General features: G+C 48.3%; 1 protein-coding gene across 14 annotated transcripts in view; it reads left to right on the top strand.

Annotated features, from left to right (window-relative positions):
• The first annotated feature begins 1,726 nt into the window (after positions 1 to 1,726).
• The window catches only part of PRELID3A (PRELI domain containing 3A), a 37,838-nt gene continuing 18,734 nt past the window's right edge, over positions 1,727 to 20,830 (top strand). For 2 of the 14 annotated variants that reach the window (XM_036321983.1, XM_036321976.1), the window contains exons 1-5: positions 1,727 to 1,833; positions 7,795 to 7,963; positions 8,795 to 8,884; positions 11,669 to 11,739; positions 11,846 to 11,948. In XM_036321983.1, the coding sequence (XP_036177876.1) occupies positions 1,802 to 1,833; positions 7,795 to 7,963; positions 8,795 to 8,884; positions 11,669 to 11,739; positions 11,846 to 11,948 (465 nt within the window). In that variant the 5' untranslated portion in view covers positions 1,727 to 1,801. Of the gene's footprint in view, positions 2,235 to 7,794; positions 7,964 to 8,794; positions 8,885 to 11,668; positions 11,740 to 11,845; positions 11,949 to 13,443; positions 13,730 to 14,853; positions 16,061 to 16,328; positions 16,715 to 19,875; positions 20,152 to 20,830 lie in introns of those variants that run through there. The other 12 variants (XR_004969931.1, XR_004969932.1, XR_004969933.1 and 9 more) reach the window with 12 other exon arrangements.

Below are 20,830 nucleotides of genomic sequence, written 5' to 3'. Positions count from 1 at the left end.
TGCCTTCCTGTGAGAGGTTTAACCAATGGCAGACTCTATCATCCCATCTTTGCCTGATAGCTATTGGAGAAATGACTGTATCCTGTGCTTGGTTTAACCTATAGCCAGTCACCCTTTGATTGGCATCTTCCCAGTTCTAACAGAAATCATAAAACTGAAGCAACAAAGCAACTGCTGGGTGTCACTGAGTCAGGTCCATGTGTCACCTGGCCATGAGCATACTTGTCTGTCTTGGCTGCTCCTCAAGAGTGCATGGCACATTGCTGCGCCTGGTAACTGCCCTGGGTACACGGGGGACCTGCCCAGCACAGAGTGCGCGGGCTTCCATCTCTCTTAGCAGTCCTATGGAATAAGAACATTGTTCTGTCAAACATTTAATTAAAAAGAATAAATCTTTGCCTATTTAAGTGGTGGGTGATTTCTCCTTTGTTTTCTGCAAAACCCAAGTAAGAAAAAAAATCCACCCTCCCAGTTCATTTGGGATGAGCATGGGTAGATTGGTGAAACAGCTCAGGTCTTGGGCTCCTCTAAGGATCCCCATACAGGTGCAGAGTCAAGGGGGAGATGTTTTTGTGTTGTTTTTGAGAAACTTGACATTGGCATAATCAAGGGTGGAATGTGGGGTGAAATGACCAGTGGGTGGAGGAAATAGAAACTATAGAAGGGAAGACCCGTGGAGTGGGGACCAAGGAGAAGAGTGGGGTGGTTGCCTGAGACTAGAGGGTGGGAAGGGAGTTTGGTCAGGGTCTAGATCAGGACAATAGCTACTGTGTTTTGGACACTTGCTATGTATCTGATACCATACTAGGCGTTGACAGCCATTTGTGGTCAACTCAACCACTCTACAGAGACGGGGTCTTAGAGAAGTGAAGCAACTTGCTCAGGGTCATACAATTAGTACGTGGTTACCCACCGTTACACCGCAGAGCCTTTGACCTAGGGAGGCGTGAAGACAGTGGGAGAAGTTGGGAGTCAGTGAGGAGGTTGGGGGAGGATCCTAGCCAGGCGCAAGTAAGGTTTCCATTGAGGGCTTAAATGAAACAGGACACCTGCCATTCCCTGTGCGATAATCTGTAAGATTGTGATCTTTCCCCAGTAGCGCAGAGAGCTTGGGCTCGGACCAGAGGAGGCAGATTGCAGACTGTCCAGCATAGAGGGGAGAGAACTGAGGGTCAGTTCTCTGTGAACTGTGGTCTACAGTGCGGAGGTTGGGGGTTGGGGGCAGAAAGGTCTGGAGGAGCTGGTGGAATGGGGGAGGCTGGAGATGGCCATGAGGCTGAAGAGCGGGTGTCACATGCATGTGCTGGTACACACAGGAAGGGCCTGAGGCTGCGCTAAGAGGGCGGTGAATAAGGCCCTTCTCAGCGTGGCTCCTGACTTCCTAGCTTCAACTCCTGCCCCTCTTTCTGGGACCCCACAGTCCAGCCTCACAGGTGACTTGCAGCCCCCCAAGAGCACTGTACCTCCTCATGCTTCTGGGCTTCTGCATATTCTGCTCTGTTTCTCTGGAAGATGCTTCCAGAACAAGCATGGAGGCGCAGTTCTCCAGTCAGCCCCTGCGGCGTCCCGCATTCCTATTTTTAGCAGCTGCAGCTCGCATGGTCACCTGACACCCAAGCCGGCGGCTCCCGAGAGCGCCCCGCCCAGGCCACGCCCCCGCGGCGCCCCGTCCCGCCCAGGCCACGCCCCCGCGGCGCCCCGTCCCGCCCAGGCCACGCCCCCGCGGCGCTGAGACCCGAGCAGCCGGCTACTCCGAGTCTGGAACCGGGAAGCCGCGCTCGGCGGCGGGTGCCGGGCGGCGATGAGGATCTGGAGCTCGGAGCACGTGTTCGGGTGAGGTCGGGCTGCGGGCCGCCGTGGGCTCCGGGCCGGCGCCGGCACTGCCCCCCGCGCCGCTGGGGGAGGCCGAGAAAGGCCGGACCCCAGACCCGGCCCTCGCAGAGCCTTCCCTGCCTGGCGTGGACCGTTCCCAGACCGCGGCCTCGGCACCCTGAAAAGAGGCGCAGGCTCTCGGTCCCTTCTAGGGGCGTCGTCAGCTGTTGGATGAAGTCGCCGCCCGGCCGGTGGAGGCCGTGGTGGGATTCCTGACGCGCCGGGGAGGGGGCGGCCTTTCCTTCCGCGGCCCGAGGAGGACGGAGCCGCGGGTGCATCTCAGCTAGTCCTGTAGGGCCCGGAGCGCCCTCCTCGGCGCGCGCCCCTAGCGGGGCGGACGCGGCTGGAGGCGACCCGTCAAGGTGACAGCGCGCCCTCAGCGCCCCCAGGCTGACCTCGCCTACACCCTGTTCTCCCTCGGGCGAGGGGCGTGCGGACCTAGGGAGAGCAGAGGCCTTATTATGCAGTGCAGCAGATCACGAACGTTAAGCATGTTTTATAAATGAAGGGTCCGCGGCGGCCCAGGAGCTCGGGAGGAGCAGATGCGGAGAAAGCAGTGGGGGCTGGGGCACGGGGCGCAGTTGTGGGCATGGAAGGCCTCCAGGCTAGCACGGGAAGCTGGGAGCTATTTAAAAGTGCCTTCGTGACCTAGGTGGTATCTTGGTCTAAGTCATTTATCTGTGACCCACTGAAATCATTCTTTAATATTGTTTAAAAGAATAAAGATTTTTAAATATCTCCCACTCCACTTAGAAAAACAGTTTTTTTGGGGGAAAAATAGTCAACTATAATTAAAAATTTTTTTTAAATGTTTTTAAAAACTTCATGAAATGGAATTGTCATCCTTTGGCCTTTTAAATGTAAAATTATAATTAAAGAATTATCAAGAGGTTAGAACCTCTAAAATTATTTTTAATGAAATCCTTAGACTTGATGGGATCCAATTTTAGTGTTGATTTTTTATTCTCAGTTCTCCCAAGGGTGGGTGGGGCATAACTGGCACCGTCTAGATGCGGAGGGCCGACGTGGAGTCATTGCACACTGTAGAGGCCAGGGCAGTGGGGCTGTTTTGTCATGGAGTAGCTGACAGGGACTGCCCTACAAGTTCGTGAAGTGTTGATTGACAAGCAGAAGTGAGTTGTCAACTGTGAAAAGTCACTATTGGTAAAATTCACTGATTTGAAGCGTACAATTCAATAATTTTTAGTAAATTTAGAGTTGTACAGCCGCCACCACAGACCAGTTTTAGAACGTTCCCATCACTCTACGAAGTCCCCTCGTGCCCATTTGCAGTCACTCTTCAGTACCATTGCCAGCCCCAGGCAGCTGCTGGTCTGCTTTCTGTTTCTATAGATTTGCCTTTTCTGGACATTTCATATAAATGGAACCATACAGCATGTGGTCCCGTGTGTCTGTGTTCTCTCACTTAGCATAATTTTATTGAGGTTCGTTTGTGTGGTATCCTGTGTCAGTACTTCATTCGTTTTGTATTCCTGGCACCCTGACCGTGCCTGGCACATAGTAGGGTGCTCAGTGAGGGGCTGCGGGATCTGGCTGAGATTAGATGCCATTCCAAAATGAGGGTGGCTGTCCGCCAAAGAACTTTGTCAACACCAAGCCGCTGTGGACTTGACACTGATCCCCGCCATTGATTTTTGAGGTTAAAAGCAAAGGACTATGATGAAAATTGACAAATGATGAGTGCAGCTGGCCAAGGACAATGTGAGGTAGGCCCCTGTGGCTGCCAGTTGCGAATGACATAGTCATGTGCGGTGGCACAGCACAAAATGGGAAGCCCAGCTTTCTTGCTTAGTCCGTCAAAAATCACCAATTTATTTTTTTCTTTGAGGGTTATAGATTTCTTTTTATACTTCCTTCTTTTATATACTTGTACTGTCAGATAAATATTTGATTGAAAATTAGTACATTTGCTCTGGAAAGGCAAGAAATAAGTAGGCACAAATCCTTTTGATCATATCAAGATTTCTTTCTCTGTCCACATCGCATAGAAACCCCAGGGACTGGAGCTCAGGCACAGCAGGGAGCAACATAAACGTGCCTGCAGAAATGGAGGCCCCTTGGAGAAAGCCATCTGAATGTAGTGTGTGTTACCTAGACAGGGTCTAAGATTGTCTAAATAGCAATGAAAAATATAGGACTGAAATATAAAAATATAGAAAGGGGCATTTAAAAGTTAATAGGCTTATAAATTTCATCCTCACAGCTTTGACTGGGGTTTCAGGTAGACCTATAAAATCTTCAGGAACAGAGCAACACAAGTAGATTTCTGGCAGAGATTCAAGGCCATATACTCTGAATTCGAACAACTACCAGGAAAGGTCTCTAGTCGGTAATGTCCATCTCAGGGAGTTATGGGCTCTGGAGGACATGATGTCCGAAAGCAAACTTGCTTTCTAGCCAGGAGCCGTAAAAGAATACCCCTCCCCCACCTTTTTTTTTCTTTAATAAGAAATTGAACATTACAGTTAAGAGTTGAAGCACGCCCCCACCCCCCCAGTGTGGTACCCCCCCCCTCCACAGGCAGACAAAATTATGAATTTGGTGGGTATCCCATTTCACTACATCTGTGTGGGCACGTGTTTATTGTTTTAAAATAGAAATCAGTGACGTCAGATGTACAGATCTTTTAATAATTTCCTTTCCTCTCAACAGTATGGTTTTGAGATCTGTGTGTGTTGTGTATACACACACGTATATGTATCATAGCTATATAATGTTCCATTGTATGAATGTGTTGCAATTTATTCTTTCTCTTATTATTTTTTTAAAATTCTTTATTAAGGTATTACAAATGTTTCCTTACCCCCCCCATTAACCCCCCCCACACACACACACACACTCATGTTCTCATCCCCCTGTTGTCCATGTCCATTGGTTTGGCTTATATGCATGCATACAAGTCCTTCGGTTGATCTTATTCTTTCTCTTATTGAAAGAACATCATCTCCCCCCTTACTACACATCATACTGCAGTGACCAGCTGTGTATATCTTTTTGGTTCACTTAATCAAGGATCTAGCTAGTCTTAAACCCCTCAGCCTCAGGACTTCTTTATTATCTAAGAAAATATTGGGAGACCCAGACAGTTTTTGTTTATGTGGATTATAGATATCTGTATTTACCGTATTAGAAATTAAAACTGACAAATGATATTTGTTAATGAATTACAATGAACCATAAAACTATTACATGAACATAACATTTTTTATTTTGCAACCCTCTATTTTCCAAAATACCCCCCAAATTAGTAAGAAAAGTGATATTATTTTTATGCTAATTTCTATAGTGTCTGACTTAATAAAAGGCGGCTTGATATTCATATCTTGCTTCTGCATTCAGTGTTTACAGTCTTGTTTTGTTTGAAGTATATGAATAAAATCCAGCCTCACATAGTGTGTGAATAAAACACTGGAAAAGGTAGGAGTATTTTAATAGTCTTTTAAAGTAATTGTGGCTATTTTTTGCTACTACAACAAAACAAGTGTAAAATCTGAAACCAGAATGACCAGAGTAATTGGCCTGTCCAAAATTTTAAATGAGTCTCTCACCGTTGTATGATTTTGTGGCATCCGGCACTGGTCATTGGGAGTATATGGGTTTACCCGGTTACAATATGGGGCCTCATGGGAGTGGATACAAGTTTTTGAAATTTTCACTCAAAACTCAAGTTTTATCTTTGGCAACAAATACTATCAGTTGTTTTCCTGGAGGTGATGGGCCCATTTCATTGATTTTTGAGAAAATGTCTGCCAGATAACCAGTTAGTAGAAAGGAGGAGCATGGAAGGAAGCAGCCAGCGGGGCCCACCACCCACAGCTGCCCAGCACTGCCCCGGCCGTTCTTCCCACGACCCAACGTTTTTATGTCTTATATTTGTGCTTACTGTAATTCCTTCTTAGTGTTTGCTGAAGACGGTGGCATCTGGGCTAAATTGGCAAGGGTTGGTGAGGTTTATCGGGGCTTATCAATTATAGAACAGGCTCCTCTAGACTCTAGAGCAGCGGTTCTCAACCTGTGGGTCGCCACCCCTTTGGGGGTCGAACGACCCTTTGACAGGGGTCGCCTAAGACCATCGGAAAACACATATTTTCGATGGTCTTAGGATCCGAGACACCCCTCCTCTATCCGTCTCCAGGCGGGTCCACCCTCATGCGTATTAAAGGGTCGCGGCATTAGGAAGGTTGAGAACCGCTGCTCTAGAGGGATATAAAACACCGTGAAGTCCTCTGAGTACTACTAGGAATAATTTTGTACTCCGGGGAATAATTTTGTTATATAAGTTGTTTAGGTTTAGGGCCAAGCATAGTGGGGTATCCAATCCCAGTATGGGTCTTAGCTTTCTTGTGGTCAGAATATTAAAAGAAAAGTACTCAGGGGTTTAGATGTAATCAAATATAATTTTACTCTTTCATCGTGGATAATCTTAAGAAAGATGGCGTGGTTTCCCCGAGTGCAGAGCAGTGAGTGTGGTTTGAGGTCCTGGCTTTAATTCGTGGGGAGAGGCCAGCAGTCTTACCCGCCCGCCGATGCTTTTGAAGCTTTTGAAGCGTAAATGTCAGTTGAGTGAAAAAGGCAAATCATGTCTTAGTAGCATCATGAAGCAGTTTTGACCTCGCAGACCTCCTGAAGGAGTATGGGAGCCTCTGGGTGTGCACCGCGCTCAGATGTGGGCCTAGACTTGCTTCAAGTGGGGGGTGCAGGTGACTTTGCCTTGTTTGTGGCTGCCCTCATCCTTTTTTAAAAACTTGCTGTTAGGGAAATTTCAAAAGTATGCGAAAGGGAAGACTAGAATGGCGAGGCCCAGTGCCATCTTCCAGGTCGACAGTTCCCCTCTCGCAGCCAGTCTGGTTTCACGTGTCCCCACCTACTGTTCTTCCCTCCAATTACTATAGACAAATCCCAGACGTCCTATAATTTAATCCCACCCCTTGTCTCTACACCAGTGGTTCTCAACCTTCCTAATGCCGCGACCCTTTAATACAGTTCCTCATGTAGTGGTGACCCCCAATTTCATTGTTACAAATTGAACATAATTAAAGCATAGTGATTAATCACAAAAACAATACGTAATTATATATGTGTTTTCCGATGGTCTTAGGCGACCCCCAAAGGGGTCGCGACCCACAGGTTGAGAACCGCTGCTCTACACCCTCGCTGTGCATAGAGCAGGGCCTTGGTTATGCCTTCCCACTTCCCAGTGTGGGCAGGGAATGAGGCCTCCCACTGCCCTCGGGTTAGCCGCCCTGCAGTGGGGCAGAGGCCTCACGCCCTGGGGATGGGTTCCCACTCCACCATGGCCACCATGAGCCAAGCCTTTAGTCACTGCAGCAGTGCAGGCAAGAGTCCGAAATGGTGCCCGCTCCCTCCAGTTTCTTTCCTCACCTGATGGAACAGCAGGGGAGGGCAGGTGACAGCTAGGGGTGGGGAGAATTGTCTCCCTGCTCAGAAGCCCTAAACTAAAGCTTTTATCTCTTTAAGGACTGGAGGGAGGGTGGGAGAGGGAGGAGGAAGTCGGGAACAGGAAAAGTGCTGAGCCACGGCCCCAGTGGTGAGGAGGCCTGTGTGAGCTTCTGGACCGGGAATGCAGACCAGATGAGATGGGCATGAGCGCAGCTGCCAGGGACCTGGGTTCTTGTTCGTGCCCCAGGTTCCTGGCGCAGCCTGGTGGCAAAGCCTTCTTGATTGCCTCTGGTCGGCTCAGCACGATCCCAGGATCCAGGATGTAGGTCGGAGCTGGACTCCTGATATATATTTGTTGGCTATGCCTTTAATTAAAACCAAAGGAAAAAACTTTATTCATTTCACACTGTGGCACACAGCATCTCTGGCTCCCAGCGCCACTCTGGCACACGCTACAAAAGGTTTGCTTGCTTATGCCAAGTGATTGCATTTTCCCTCCAGCCACCCATGGGACACGGTCATCAAGGCTGCTATGAGGAAGTACCCGAATCCGATGAATCCCTGCGTGGTGGGAGTCGATGTGCTGGAGCGCAGTGTGGACCGCTGCGGCCGGCTGCACAGCCACCGCCTCCTCAGCACCGAGTGGGGGCTGCCCGCCCTCGTGAAAGCGGTGAGCCCACAGCTGCTTGTCCCCGCTGGTACCTGCCCTGCCTGCTACACCTGCACCACCCAGCTGGTGCCGGCTTTGCTCCCACTACCCCTGCATCACCCTGCCTACACCCGCTCTGCCCCCAGCTGGCACCAACTGCAGGAAATGACTACCTCCCCTTAGAGCGCCCACTCGGGATTTCTAGGAAGCCCAAGAGATGGTTTGTTCCTCTGCCAGCGTCATGAAACGGTCCGTCTCCATGGTCCTGACACACCCCCTGACTCGTGGCATGGCTCCGCCCTCAGCCCCGCCAGCACAGAATCCCCTCGCGCCTCGCTCCACGGTGTCGCATCTGTTGGGCTGCCAAAATGAAACACCACAGATTTGTGGGCTTAAACCACAGGCTGGAAGTCCAAGAGCAAGGAGCTGGCAGGGTAGTTTCCTCTGAGGACCGTGAGGGATGGGTCTGTTCTAGCTTCTCCTTGGCTCAAAGACATCTGCCCGCCCACCACCTCCTCACATGGTTGACTCTTGCCCACCCAGAACTCTGCATGGCACCCTTCTTCCCTCCCAGGCTCTGCCACTGGCAGAGGGGCCTTCTCTGCACTCCTGTCCCCCACCCCCATTTTCTGTTTCATCAAAGCATTCATTACTGTCATACACTCAAGTCTACTTGAATTCATTTTGTCCAGTGTCTCTCCCACCTGCTAGAACAGAAACCTGAAGTTACCGCACAGGTTCATGGCGCACCCCCACCCGTGTACAAATGAGTAAATGAAATGGTGTTTTGTGTTTGATGCTTCAGAATGACAGTGTAACATACCATTACGCTAGTTTTGCTTTGTTTTTTAGATTTTGGGAACCAGTAGGACTTTAACATACATCAGAGAACATTCTGTTGTGGATCCAGTGGAAAAGAAAATGGAACTTTGTTCCACCAATGTAAGCAATGGCCCTAGGATGAGAAAGGTGCTTGGTATGTCTTGGTGATGGTGCGAATGGCTTCACTTAACTTGATGTTCAGCCCACCTTTGGTCTGAGTGATCGCTTAGTTTTTAATAGGTGAACTTATTTAGTAGTATGTTATTACCTTTTTATTCCAGGACAATAAGTGTCTAGAAAAATGCACATAATGATGAACTGTCACAAAGTGAACACACCTATATAACCAGCGGACAGAGAAGCAGAAAGTGACTGCCCCACCCCCGCCCTTGCTCCTTTCCAGAATCACCACCCCACCCCCAATAACCTCTATCCTGACTCCCATTAGAAAGGGTGTTTTTTTTAAAAAATATTTTATTGATTTTTTACAGAGAGGAAGGAAGAGGGATAGAGAGTCAGAAACATTGATGAGAGAGAAACATCGATCAGCTGCCTCCTGCACACCACCCACTGGGGATGTGCCTGCAACCAAGGTACATGCCCTTGACCGGAATCGAACTTGAGACCCTTCAGTCCACAGGCCGACGATCTATCCACTGAGCCAAACCGGTTAGGGCTAGAAAGGGTGATTTTTAGCAGTAATTTCATTTTTGTTTGGATTTAGCAGAAATTTTAAAAGCAACTTTCCTCCTTCACTCCCTCTCACTCCTCTCAATTAGAAAAATGTACATTGGCTCAATGCATATTCAAAAACATGTTGGGGAGAGTGCATCGGCTGGGAACACGGTTTACTTTATGAACTCTCACTGTGGGTTGTGTCTCTGCGTGTGGAAGGTTAGGTTCTGAGCCACTTACAGCGTTTGGCATAGCATCTCTGACCTTTCCCTCGTCCCGGGCAGCACTGCTGTGAAAGTCACAGGCAGCCTCGCAGGTGTGTCCCCTCATCGGCCAAAGCTGAAAAGTTACATATTCTGTTTTCTCTCCTCTACTTGGAAAATTCCACTCCATCCTTCGCGAAAGTTTAGTTTTCAGTAAAGAAGGACGGTTCATGCTACTGTGAGGCCCAGTGGAAAGGACATAGGGTATGGCGTAGTTGTGAACCGTATCCTGAAATTATCATGGAATGGTTGTATGACTGCATGTGTTCCTTACTAACCTTTTCTGGCTCCCACATTCCTTGTCTTAAAAAGAAAAAAAGAACAAATCTCATAGTATTGTTACGAGGATTAATGAAGGGAAATAGGTTTATAAAACACAGCAGGCATAAACATATTGCACATAAAAAGATAATAGCTAATCGGAGTTTAATTGTTAATGTTGATAAATATTTCCATACACTGTATTCACTGTAACTAATGAGCTTGTGACTACCCTGTACACAATAGGAGGAAAGAGATTTCCCTGCTAACCACTTTGCCGGAACACTGGGGCCAGGCTGGGAGCTCAGTGAAAGATGATTACATGAGAAAGTATAAGTGCTTCAAGTTTATCTTTGCTGGAAGATTACATTGCCTTTGACCACTTGACCTTTTTTTTAAAAAAAAGCTCTTATATTGGAATTGGCTCTTTGCTAAGAGAGTAAATTGAGTTAAACAAAGATGAAACTCCATTGTCAGCCACATGTGGCTATTTCCATTTCAATTCATTAGGATTAAGTAAAATTAACAATTCAGTTCCCCTGCACACTAACCAAGTGGTCACTGGCCACACATGTTTAGTGACTTCGACAATGAACAGCTCAGAGATAGAACATTTCATATATATATATTGATTTCAGAGAGGGAGGGAGAGGGAGAGGGAGATAGAAACATAAATGATGAGAGAGAATCACTGATCGGCTGCCTCCTGCACAGCCCCTACTGGGGATCGAGCCCAAAACTCAGGCATGTGCCTGATCAGGAATTGAACTGTGACCTCCTGGTTCATAGGTGGACACTCAACCACTGAGCCACGCCGGTTGGCAGGACATCGCTAATATTACAGAAAATTCTGTGAGACCGTGCTGTTCTAGAGCTCCAGTTTTCAAATAGTTTTTAATAGAAAATATTTAAAATGTACATGGGGGGGTGGCTAGTTGGTTTACTGGACACAGCCCTGAGGAGATATCTATATACTTTGCTCTCACAGTCTGTGCAGACTCAGGGCGCTGCCCTGCGAAACCCCAGGACACAGTGTCCCAAAGCCAGAGCCTGCCCCTGGTGGGCGAGAAGCCTCTTCTCATTTACCTGCATGCTAGCCCAGGAATATTTTGTCATTTTTTGGCTGAGGTCTTGGAAGTTTGAAAATACAGGTTCCCTCACTATCCCAAAAGTAGAGTGTTCCTGTAAAACCTTAGGTAAGCCGAAATGGTGTAACGTGAAGGAGCAGTTTCGTTAGGACACATCTTGGTAACGATGCACAAAATAAATGGAGATAAAGCGCAGGTGCTCACAGACAGTTTGCAGCTCCGGCCCGGGCTTGTTGCTGAGGTGCTGAGCGTGGCTCCTGAACGCTGTTTTTGCTTGTCACCTTTTTTCATAAAAGCAAAGATCCTCTTCAAATTTCTACCAGTTAGCAAAAACAGGGACTGATGTAGGTCTTTCCTAAAAGCAAAGTCGCGTATGCAAACTTTCAAAAAGTGGGGGCTGCTGTCCCTGGAAGGCCAGGCCCAGCTCAGGTTTGGGTGGAGAGAGGCCGGTGAAGCAGCCAGGACCCGGTTTCCCTGGGACTTAATACGGTGGTGCCTTCTGGGCCAAAATGTTTCTCCTGTTCTGGCTCCAGTAGGTGCTGTTTGGGGGACGGGTGGATGGTTTGGGAAGAAACGGAAGAGACGTAGAACCTAAAGCCATTGTTCCTTTTTTTAAGATCACACTCACAAACTTCGTGTCGGTGAACGAGAGGTTGGTGTACACACCCCATCCGAAGAACCCTGACATGTACGTGGCCTCGCCCGGCTTCCACACGTTCGACTCCAGGGTCAGGGCGGGCGGAGCCTCCCCTCTCGGAGGGCCGCTCAGCCTTGTGCTTCTTGCTCCTCTGCAGGACAGTGCTCACGCAGGAAGCCATCATCACCGTGAAGGGGATCAGCCTTGGCAGCTACCTGGAAGGCTTAATGGCCAACACAATATCATCCAACGCAAAGAAGGTACGGCTCTCCGCCCGGCCGGCCCCGTGTGCGCTCTGGCTGTGAGGCCCAGGGGAAGCGGGTGAAATGCGAGGTCCTGTCGTCCATGCGTGCGGGGCCCGCTGTCTAGTTTAGCTTGTACTGCTGCATCATGTTCCACATTTACCTTCAAAACTGGCAGCAAGGGAGGCGTGCCCATCCGAGGGAAAAGTGCAGGGTCAAGCCAGCCGAGGCGAAGAGCAGAAATAACAGGCTCAGTTATTAAACAACCCCACACATTGGCATGCGGGATTTTCCCCGGTTTCCTATTTCATAGGCATTATGTAGCTTTGCCCCCACCTCTCCATTTGCAAGCTTTCCCTGGAGGCAGCTGGCATTCCCTGGCAGGACTGGGGAGTGAGCTTGGTGGAGGTGAGAGGAGAAAGGATGCACCCGGGAAGCCATCCTGCCCGGGTCCCTGGGTGGAGGGCTCAGCCTCAGGGACTATCCCGGAGTCCAGGTTGCCTTCCTCTGCAGCAGAAGAGAGAGCTGGGATGTGTGCAAATTCAAGGTAATGTCTGCCACTCACCAGGGCAGGGCCTGGCTTTTCACCTTAGCTTACTTCATAGGCTCCCACCTTCCCCAGGTGTCCTCCTCCCTTTGCTCCCACCCTGGCCACCCTCCCCTTCTCTCCATTTGTCTCAGTCAGAAGTGATGCCTCATGTTGGTCATCAGCTGCTGCCTAAGCCGTACTTCCCTTCCTACCATGCTTAAGTCAGATCCTAGCGGAAAACTATTTTTGCTCACATTTAGTCTAGAAGAGCCAATCTGCCCCACTGTTTAGAAAAATCCAGATCTGAGAAATGTATGCAGTCGCTTAGCTCGGTTCAGGGAGGGTGGAACCACAGTGCCTCAAGCTGCGAGCATTGTGTCCCCAGTGTGAGCCCTTGGGGAGGGGAGGACAGCCTTACTGACCCGTGTGTCCAGGGTCTGGCTTAGGGCAGGCACCCTCCGGTTTGTGAAAAAACAAGGAGGAAGTCAATACTGGGTGAGGCCAAAGCCACCTCAGACCTTTTATGAGAAAAATCAGGGTAAACTCAGTGCAGCCAAATACAATTCTTTCACTTATCTTAGGGGTTATTGTGTTGAAGGCCTAGTAGAGAATCAGCCCTCCCTCTAGCTATAGTTATGATTTGACAGAATCACTGGTCAGCGGGGAGATGCCTGGGAGAGCTGGTAGGCCGAGGGTGGGCACAGGAGATGGGAGATGGGGCAGCAGGTCATCTGGGATTCGGGAGCCAGAGCTTTGGGACAACGCATGGAGGCCAGGAGGGTGGCTGCCCTTTCCCCTCGCCCTGCTCTCAGGAGGCGGCGGTGCGGATGAGGGGAGCCAGTGTCAGTATAGCCAACCTGGTGCAGGAATTTTAGGCAGAGTGCATACCCCCTAATTTCGAATTTGAGACACTGCCTGCTTACAGGGAAAGATTGCTCGCAAATGGTGACTGTTGTATCTTTAAAACTGCCGTTTCAATCACAGGCTTGCAGCTGCCGCTGCAGGAGGCAGAGCTTACACCATGTTGAAACCCTTCTGTGTTGCTCCAGGGGTGGGCTGCTATTGAGTGGATAATTGAAAATCCTGAAAGCGCTGTGAGCTAACGGGGCCTGCACCTGCGCCTCATGATGAACGGTGGTAACTACATGTTCGTTAACCTGGTTGAGACTAGCTGCTTGCTAACCACGTGCATGGTGTGCAGTGCGGAAGCGGTTGATGAGCTGGAGCTGCATGCGAGTCAGTGTCTTTTGCAGTGAGAAAACATCACTAGGTCCGTCCTCGTCCTCATCCATCTCCTTGTTTCATGGCAGGATTTGTTTTCAAGGGAAACCTGAGCATTTGTCATCTTGTCTCTAATGAAGTACTGGCTTACATCTCCTATGGCAGTGGTCAGCAAACTGCGGCTCGCGAGCCACATGCAGCTCTTTGGCCCCTTGAGTGTGGCTCTTCCACAAAATGCCACGTGTGGGCGCGCATGTACAGTGCGATTGAAACTTCACGGCCCATGCGCAGAAGTCGGTATTTTGTGGAAGAGCCACACTCAAGGGGCCAAAGAGCCGCATGTGGCTCGCGAGCCGCAGTTGGCCGACCACTGTCCTACAGCCTGTGCAGAGTACAGAGCTTTCATTAGTAGGCCCAGACAGTGTGAAAGGCCAGGTAACGGGAGGATTGTTTCATTTGGAGTGGGATTTGAATATTTGCACATATTCTTACAAAGACTACTCTGTGCCCTGGCGCCAGCGCTGAGAGGAGAAAGTGGACCCACCTTCTCACTCCCTGCAAGCCAGCCCCCGGCCATGCACCTGCCGCTGGCCGTTTCCTTTTAGTGGCAAAAGCATCTCCTTGAGCTACCCAAACACCCCTTGGTTCCCTAGGCCAGCAGTGGCTGGATTGTCAACATGGATTTGACACTTAATGGTCAGCAGTGATCTTCATATCTCATAAGAAAGTCAGAGTTTCCTGCTGCCTTCTGTTTGTGGGATCCTTACACTCCTGCCTTGAAACTCCTCACCCTGTTGACTCTCTCCGCTGTGCTGCTCTGGGACCCGCTGCCCGTGGTCGGTCTGTCTGCGGACTGTCTGCAGCACCTGGGTATACATTTGGTGCCTCAGTCAGCAAACGACAGCCGCGGGGTTCAGGCTTCTTTAAGAACTTCTTGTGATTTTTCTTAAGTCGCTGAGGTTGAGGTTTGCCATACGCCTTTACCTTGAACCCAAGGTCATGGTCTGCAGCTGATCCTCTTTCCTTCCATGGATGCACCGCTAAGGTGACCACTGGGTGAGCACGGTGTGTGTGGGCAGTGTGGTGTGTGGGATGGTGTCAGTTTGAGTTGTGGACTCTGCCACATTCAATTTCCTCATACACTGGAGCTAAACTGCCTCAATCTTTAATCAGATGCCCAAAAAATCAAAGAGGAAATAAAGAAAGGAAGAAAGAAGCGAGCCCTGAATAGATTCAAGGTCCCAGTCTGGGAGAGGTGTGGAATCTGCTGGAATCCGCCTCCTGCCTGCTCACAGCCTCCGCCAGGCTCCTCCGTGGTGACCCCAGGACAGGAAGCTCGGCCGAGGTGCAGAAGGAGCTCCTCTGTTGCAGAGTGAGACCCAGAGGAAGAAGACCTCTCACAGGAGGAGGACAGGGGCCACGAAGCTGCCACTTCGTCATCCTGATTGCCGAGCAGGGTCCTGGGAGCCAGCCCTGCCCACAGCCCAGCCGCCCCCATGCCAGCGTTTAGTCAGATTGTTCTTGTGCCTTTGTCTATTTTCTCCTTAGCAACAGCTCCGGGCTCTTTCTTGCCAGTTCTTGGGAAAGCACTAAATAGCTTTTCTCTTTTCAGATCACTGCCCGTTTCCCTCCCCTGCCTCTTAAATAACAGTCTTCACCACCAGTCCCTTCACACATAGCTGGTTACCATCTGCCGTTTCAGATGGTGTTGCCATGGGCCCCTCTCTTCCCCTCATCACTGCGCGAATCTGTACACGCTAGAGCAGGGGCGTCCCTCCCCCCTCCAACAGTGAACAGTGACGTGTGGTTGACAGGACCATGAGCTCTCCAGTCAGAGGCAGAATTGGTCAGGAGAGCAAAGCTCTGTCCTGGGCCTGCACCTCGTCTGTCCTGCCATCTGGGACCAGCGACCCCAAGTGCCGAAGGCCAGGGTCCCTTCTCCCCATGCAGACCTGTCCTCATGGAGAACCACTGCTATCCTGTTAGCTTGACGGCACTTCCCAAATTGGGAGTTTTCATTTTCTCGTTTTCAAAAGTAAAATGTACAATCTCTTTCAATATCTTTCAAATTACAAAACCTTTAGAGAAGGCCTCCTCCATAAAGGACGGGTAGAACCTGTGTTTCACTGTTTTATTAGGTATTGCTTTTTGTTTGATAATAGTACTTCCAATCCAACATGAAATTGCTCATTTTTATTTTATTAGACTATTTTATGCATAAAGCTTAAGGCAAAATAGAGTTTTTATGTCAAAAACAAACACTCTTACCCCTTCTGCACTGCAAGGTTTGCCCCTTCTAAGGGGACTCTGAACTCTTGGCTGTTTCTGCCATTTACTGCTAGATTTCTAAATAAATAGGCATATTCTGCTTTTTTCTTGATTCAGTAATTTTAGATGTGGTCTGTTGACTTCCCGTGGTGGTGGGTTATTAGTTTATCCCTTACAGCTTCTCTCCCTCCCCCACTTCCCCAGTACAGCTGTATTGTAATGTGTGGTTAAAAGCACATTCAGAAATTCCAACGTTTTGAAAATATACTACTATTATTTTTTAACAAGCCAGACGTAAATACCAGAATTATGTTTTCTGATAGAAGTTTTTCCCTTGAAGGTAATACTAATCTTATTCTCTTCATCTATTTATTTCTTAGAAGTCTGGCTGAGTCCTCGTATACTCTTCACCCCTCGCTGCAATGCCCCGCGACATTGTCTCCCACAGGGAATCCTCTCCCGCTTCCCTGGCGCTGCCCTTCCTGGGAGCCTGGCCTCGCTCGCTCTCCTGTGGCCCAGCAGCCGCAGGCTGTCTTCACTCCGGGCACTTCGTAGGCCCGCCTGCTGTCCTGGAGCCTTGTCTCCTGGGTTCCCTGCCTCTTCTCTTCCCGGCTCCCGACTGGAAAGGACTCTTGTGGTAGCGCCTAGGCCAGTGATGGCGAACCTTTTGAGCTCGGCGTGTCAGCATTTTGAAAAACCCTAACTTAACTCTGGTGCCGTGTCACATATAGAAATTTTTTGATATTTGCAGCCATAGTAAAACAAGGACTTATATTTTTGATGTTTATTTTATATATTTAAATGCCATTTAACAAAGAAAAATCAACCAAAAAAATGAGTTCACGTGTCACCTCTGACACGCGTGTCATAGGTTCGCCATCACTGGCCCAGGACTGAGCACATCTGAAAATGCCTCTTCTGTTCTCACGCTTCATTTACGATGCTAGATAAAAAATGCTTTCACTCGGAAGTGTGGAGGCATTGCTCCATTGTTTTGCACTCTGGTTCTTGGTCTCCGCCTGGGGCTTTCTTCTCTCTCAAAGCTTTTAGGATCTTTTTATCTCTGATCTGGGAAATTTCATACGGCTAAGCCTGGCTTGAAGTGATCTTTTAAAATTCACTGTGTTGTATGTGTTGAATTCCTGGTTTTGATATTATAATTATATAAGATGTTATTAGGGGAAAGTGGGTGAAAGGTACACGGGGCATTCCTGTACCATCTTTGCAACTTCCTGTGGATCTATAATAATGTCAAAATTAAAAGTTAAAAAAATATATAGTGACATCATGGAAAATGGCAGTGGTGGTGCTCCAAGAATCAGGCCCTCCAATGAAACAACCAATAAGCTGGCAAAATTGACAGAATCAACTTGTTAGTTTATTTTGTTCATTAGATTCTGCATATGAGTGAAATCACATGGTACTTGTCTTTCTCTGACTGGCTTATTTCACTTAGCATAATGTTCTCCAGGTCCATCCATGCTGTCACAAAGGGAACGATTTCCTCCTCCTTATGGCTGAGTATAATTCCATTGTGTAAATGTACCACAGCTTTTTTACTCACTCACCTACTGATGGGCACTTGGGCTGCTTCTAAATCTTGGCTATCCTATCTAATAAAGAGGGAATATGCTAATTGACCTTCATGCCGTCGCAAAGATGGTGGCGCCCAGTCCCCTCAGCCCCCCAGCCACCAGGGCTGGCCCGAGGCACAGGCATGCCTCGAATGGTGGCTGCCCAGCCGCCCAGGGCCGCCCTAGGCTCAGGTAACCAGGGCCGCCCAAGGCTTGTGCTGCCGGCAGTGGCAGCAGCAGAGGTGTGATGGGGCGTCGCCTTCCCCTGATCGCCAGGTCACCTCCCACCCCTGAGGGCTCCTGGACTGTGAGAGGGGGCAGGCCAGGCTGAGGAACCCCCCTCCAGTGCATGAATTTTCATGCACCGGGCCTCTAGTTGTAAATAATGCTGCAATGAACACATGGGTGCATATACTCCTTCAAATTAGAGTTTTGGGTTTCTTTGGATATATTCCTGGAATTGTAATTACTGGGTCATAAAGCACTTCCATTTTTAATTTTTTGAGGAAACTCCATACTATTTTTCACAGTGACTGCACCAATCTGCATTCCCACCAGCAGTGCACTAGGGTTCCCTTTTCTCCACATCCTCGCCAACACTTGTTTATTGATTTATTTTGATTTATTGATAATAGCCATTCTGATAGGTGTGAAGTGATTTTAATTTGCATTTCTCTGATGATTAGGACATTGAGCATCTTTTTATATGTCTATAGGCCATGTGTATGTCCTTTTTGGAGAAGTGTCTATTCAGGTCCTTTGCCCTTAAAAAAAAAAAAAATCCTCACCTGAGGATGTGTTTATTGATTTTTAGAGAGACGTTTCTCTGAAGAAGATATGGAAAAGAACAAGCATTGACAAAGATGTGGAGAAACTGGAAACTTGGTGCATGCTGGTGGTAATATAAAATGGTGTCGCCACTCCATGCCTAGTTATATACTCCAAACTATTGAAAACAAGTACCCAAATATAGGAATGTTCACAGGAGAATTCATAGCCAAAAGGTGGAGACAACCCAGTGTTTTTCAACTGATAAATGGATAAACTGAATGCGGTGTATCCATACACTGGAATATATTTCAGCCACAAAAAGGAACGAAGTGCTGACACATATTACAACACGGGTGAATCTCCAAAACATTACGCTAAGTAAAAGAAGCCATGCACAGCAGGCTGCGTACTGTGTGGTTTCATTTACACACGGCATCTAGAATGGGTAAAGCTGTTTACCCATCAGAGCAGATTGGTGTTTGCCAGGAGGTCAGGAGAGGCACACGTGGGGGAGACTGCTTAATGGGTACGGGATTTCCTTTTGGAGTGATGGAAATGTTTTGAAATGAGATAGAAGTGATAGTTGCACAACACTAAATGTACTACATACCTCTGAAGGTATACTTTAAAATGGGTAAGGTATGTGAATTTCATCTCAGTAAAAAATAAGGAAATATATAGTTTTAAACAAATATTATATATATATATATATATATATATATATATATATATATATATACACACACACATATATATATAATAAAGCTGAGGTCAAGTTAAAAAAAATCATTGTGTGGGGAACTTGGTGGTCTTGGGTCTGGTAATGATTTATTTGATAATTTCTCTACCATTCTCTCTTATCTTTTACTGGAAGGAAGTCCGTCTTAGTCATGTGTTAAGCTTCCTGGATTGATCTTGTCATTTTCTTATACTTTCTCTCTTTTCCTACCTTCTGGGAGATTTCCTGGATGTTATCTTACAACCCTTTCACTCACTTTTATTTTGGCAAATTGCATTTTTAATTTCTCAATCTCTCTGTTGGTTATAGCATCCCGTTCTTGCTTCACAGATGTAGGGGCTTCCCTCCTCTCCCTGCAGAAGTAAATGTGGAGCAAAGCTTTCTCCTTACCTCCCCGTCTCCTCCATGTCCCTTTACATTGGAGGCTCTCAGATGTGGGCTCACACTGACATTCCCCAAGCGAAGCTCCAGGTGCAGAGCAAGGTCACCGCCAGCTGGGCTCCACTCAGGGTGGCCACCAGAGGGTGTCCTGTGGCTGTTTCCTTGACCCAACTACTTTCCTCTAGAATGGCTCAGTGTCTCTCAACAAGACTCCTCAACCTATTGGGGTGTGTGGAGGGTTCCCAGGGACCCAAGAGCCCAGCTGTGAAATCCTCCCCCTTCAGCCTGTCCCTGCCCTTCCCTGCGTCCTCTTCTCTGGACACTCCCCAGGCTCTGAATGGTGGTGTCTGACCCACTCTGCCACGTCACTACTCCCGCCCGTGTTCAGCTTCACGTGGTGGGTGGGAGGTTGCTGACTCGGCGTGGATTCTGAAGTTTGTGTTTCTGTTCTTTTCCTTTTAGTTCTATGGACTTTTCGGAGACAAGGGCAGAAGGTCCTTTTCCCACCATCTTGTATCACCTTTATAAACAATACAAATTTTAAAAATACATAAAAGCAATGCATGTCTATGATTTAAAGAAAAATACAGGCGTGTCTGTAAGGGTAAAAGCCTCCCTCGGAGAGGAAGAATGGCTGGCCTCTGCCAGTTGACTCCCAGATTTTACAAATGTTTGGTGCATATGGAAGTATGTGTGTACGTTTCTCTTCTATTAAACACGGATGGATCTATGTAGGCATTGTTTTGTGTCTGACTTTTTTTCTGCTTTTAAGCACCACTATCTTGAAAGTTCCCTCTTGAGGATTAGCTGAATAGCACCAAAGTCTTCATTCTTGAGAGATTTGAGGGCTCCTTGCAGACAAGCCCCGATTGTAAAGGCGGTGGGTGCAGACAAAGCATCTGGTGCTCTGCGGCAAACGCGGGCCGCCCTCGCAGCATGCTTCCCCTGGACGCTGCCCGAACCCTTCCTCCAGCGACAACTTCTTGTTCCACTCGTAAGTCGCTCTGTATAACCGCCCAGAGACAGTGCTCCAAAAATTGTCATGGAAGGAGTCCTGTTCCACAGGGAAATCTAGAGACTTGTGGTTTGGGAAACCATGTTCTAAGCCAGGATGGGTCAGGCATTCAGCCACCTGAATCCTGCACGATGGGGAAGGCGAGCGGAGGTCCCGGGCAGCTGTGGACAAAGACTGCTTTTCGGGGCGAGGACAGTTGTAGGTTATTTGGCCACTTCAGAGTTTTGGTGGAGTGGAGTAAAAAGAAGCACATACATGTGTTGGGTTTTGTTTTTATCCTCCTAGGCTTTTCATTATAAATCAATATTGTTTTCCTTAGGGTCAGCCACTAAGTAAGAAAGCAATAGTGATTATTTTCAGAATTTGTTTCGTGTAAAGCAGTTTGGCTTTAGGACTTGGTCT

Source organism: Myotis myotis, unplaced genomic scaffold (genome assembly GCF_014108235.1).
Source record: "Myotis myotis isolate mMyoMyo1 unplaced genomic scaffold, mMyoMyo1.p scaffold_m19_p_9, whole genome shotgun sequence".
Lineage (NCBI taxonomy): Eukaryota > Metazoa > Chordata > Mammalia > Chiroptera > Vespertilionidae > Myotis > Myotis myotis.
Note: the sequence above shows the minus strand (reverse complement) of the source record. Positions and strands in the feature narration are given on the sequence as shown.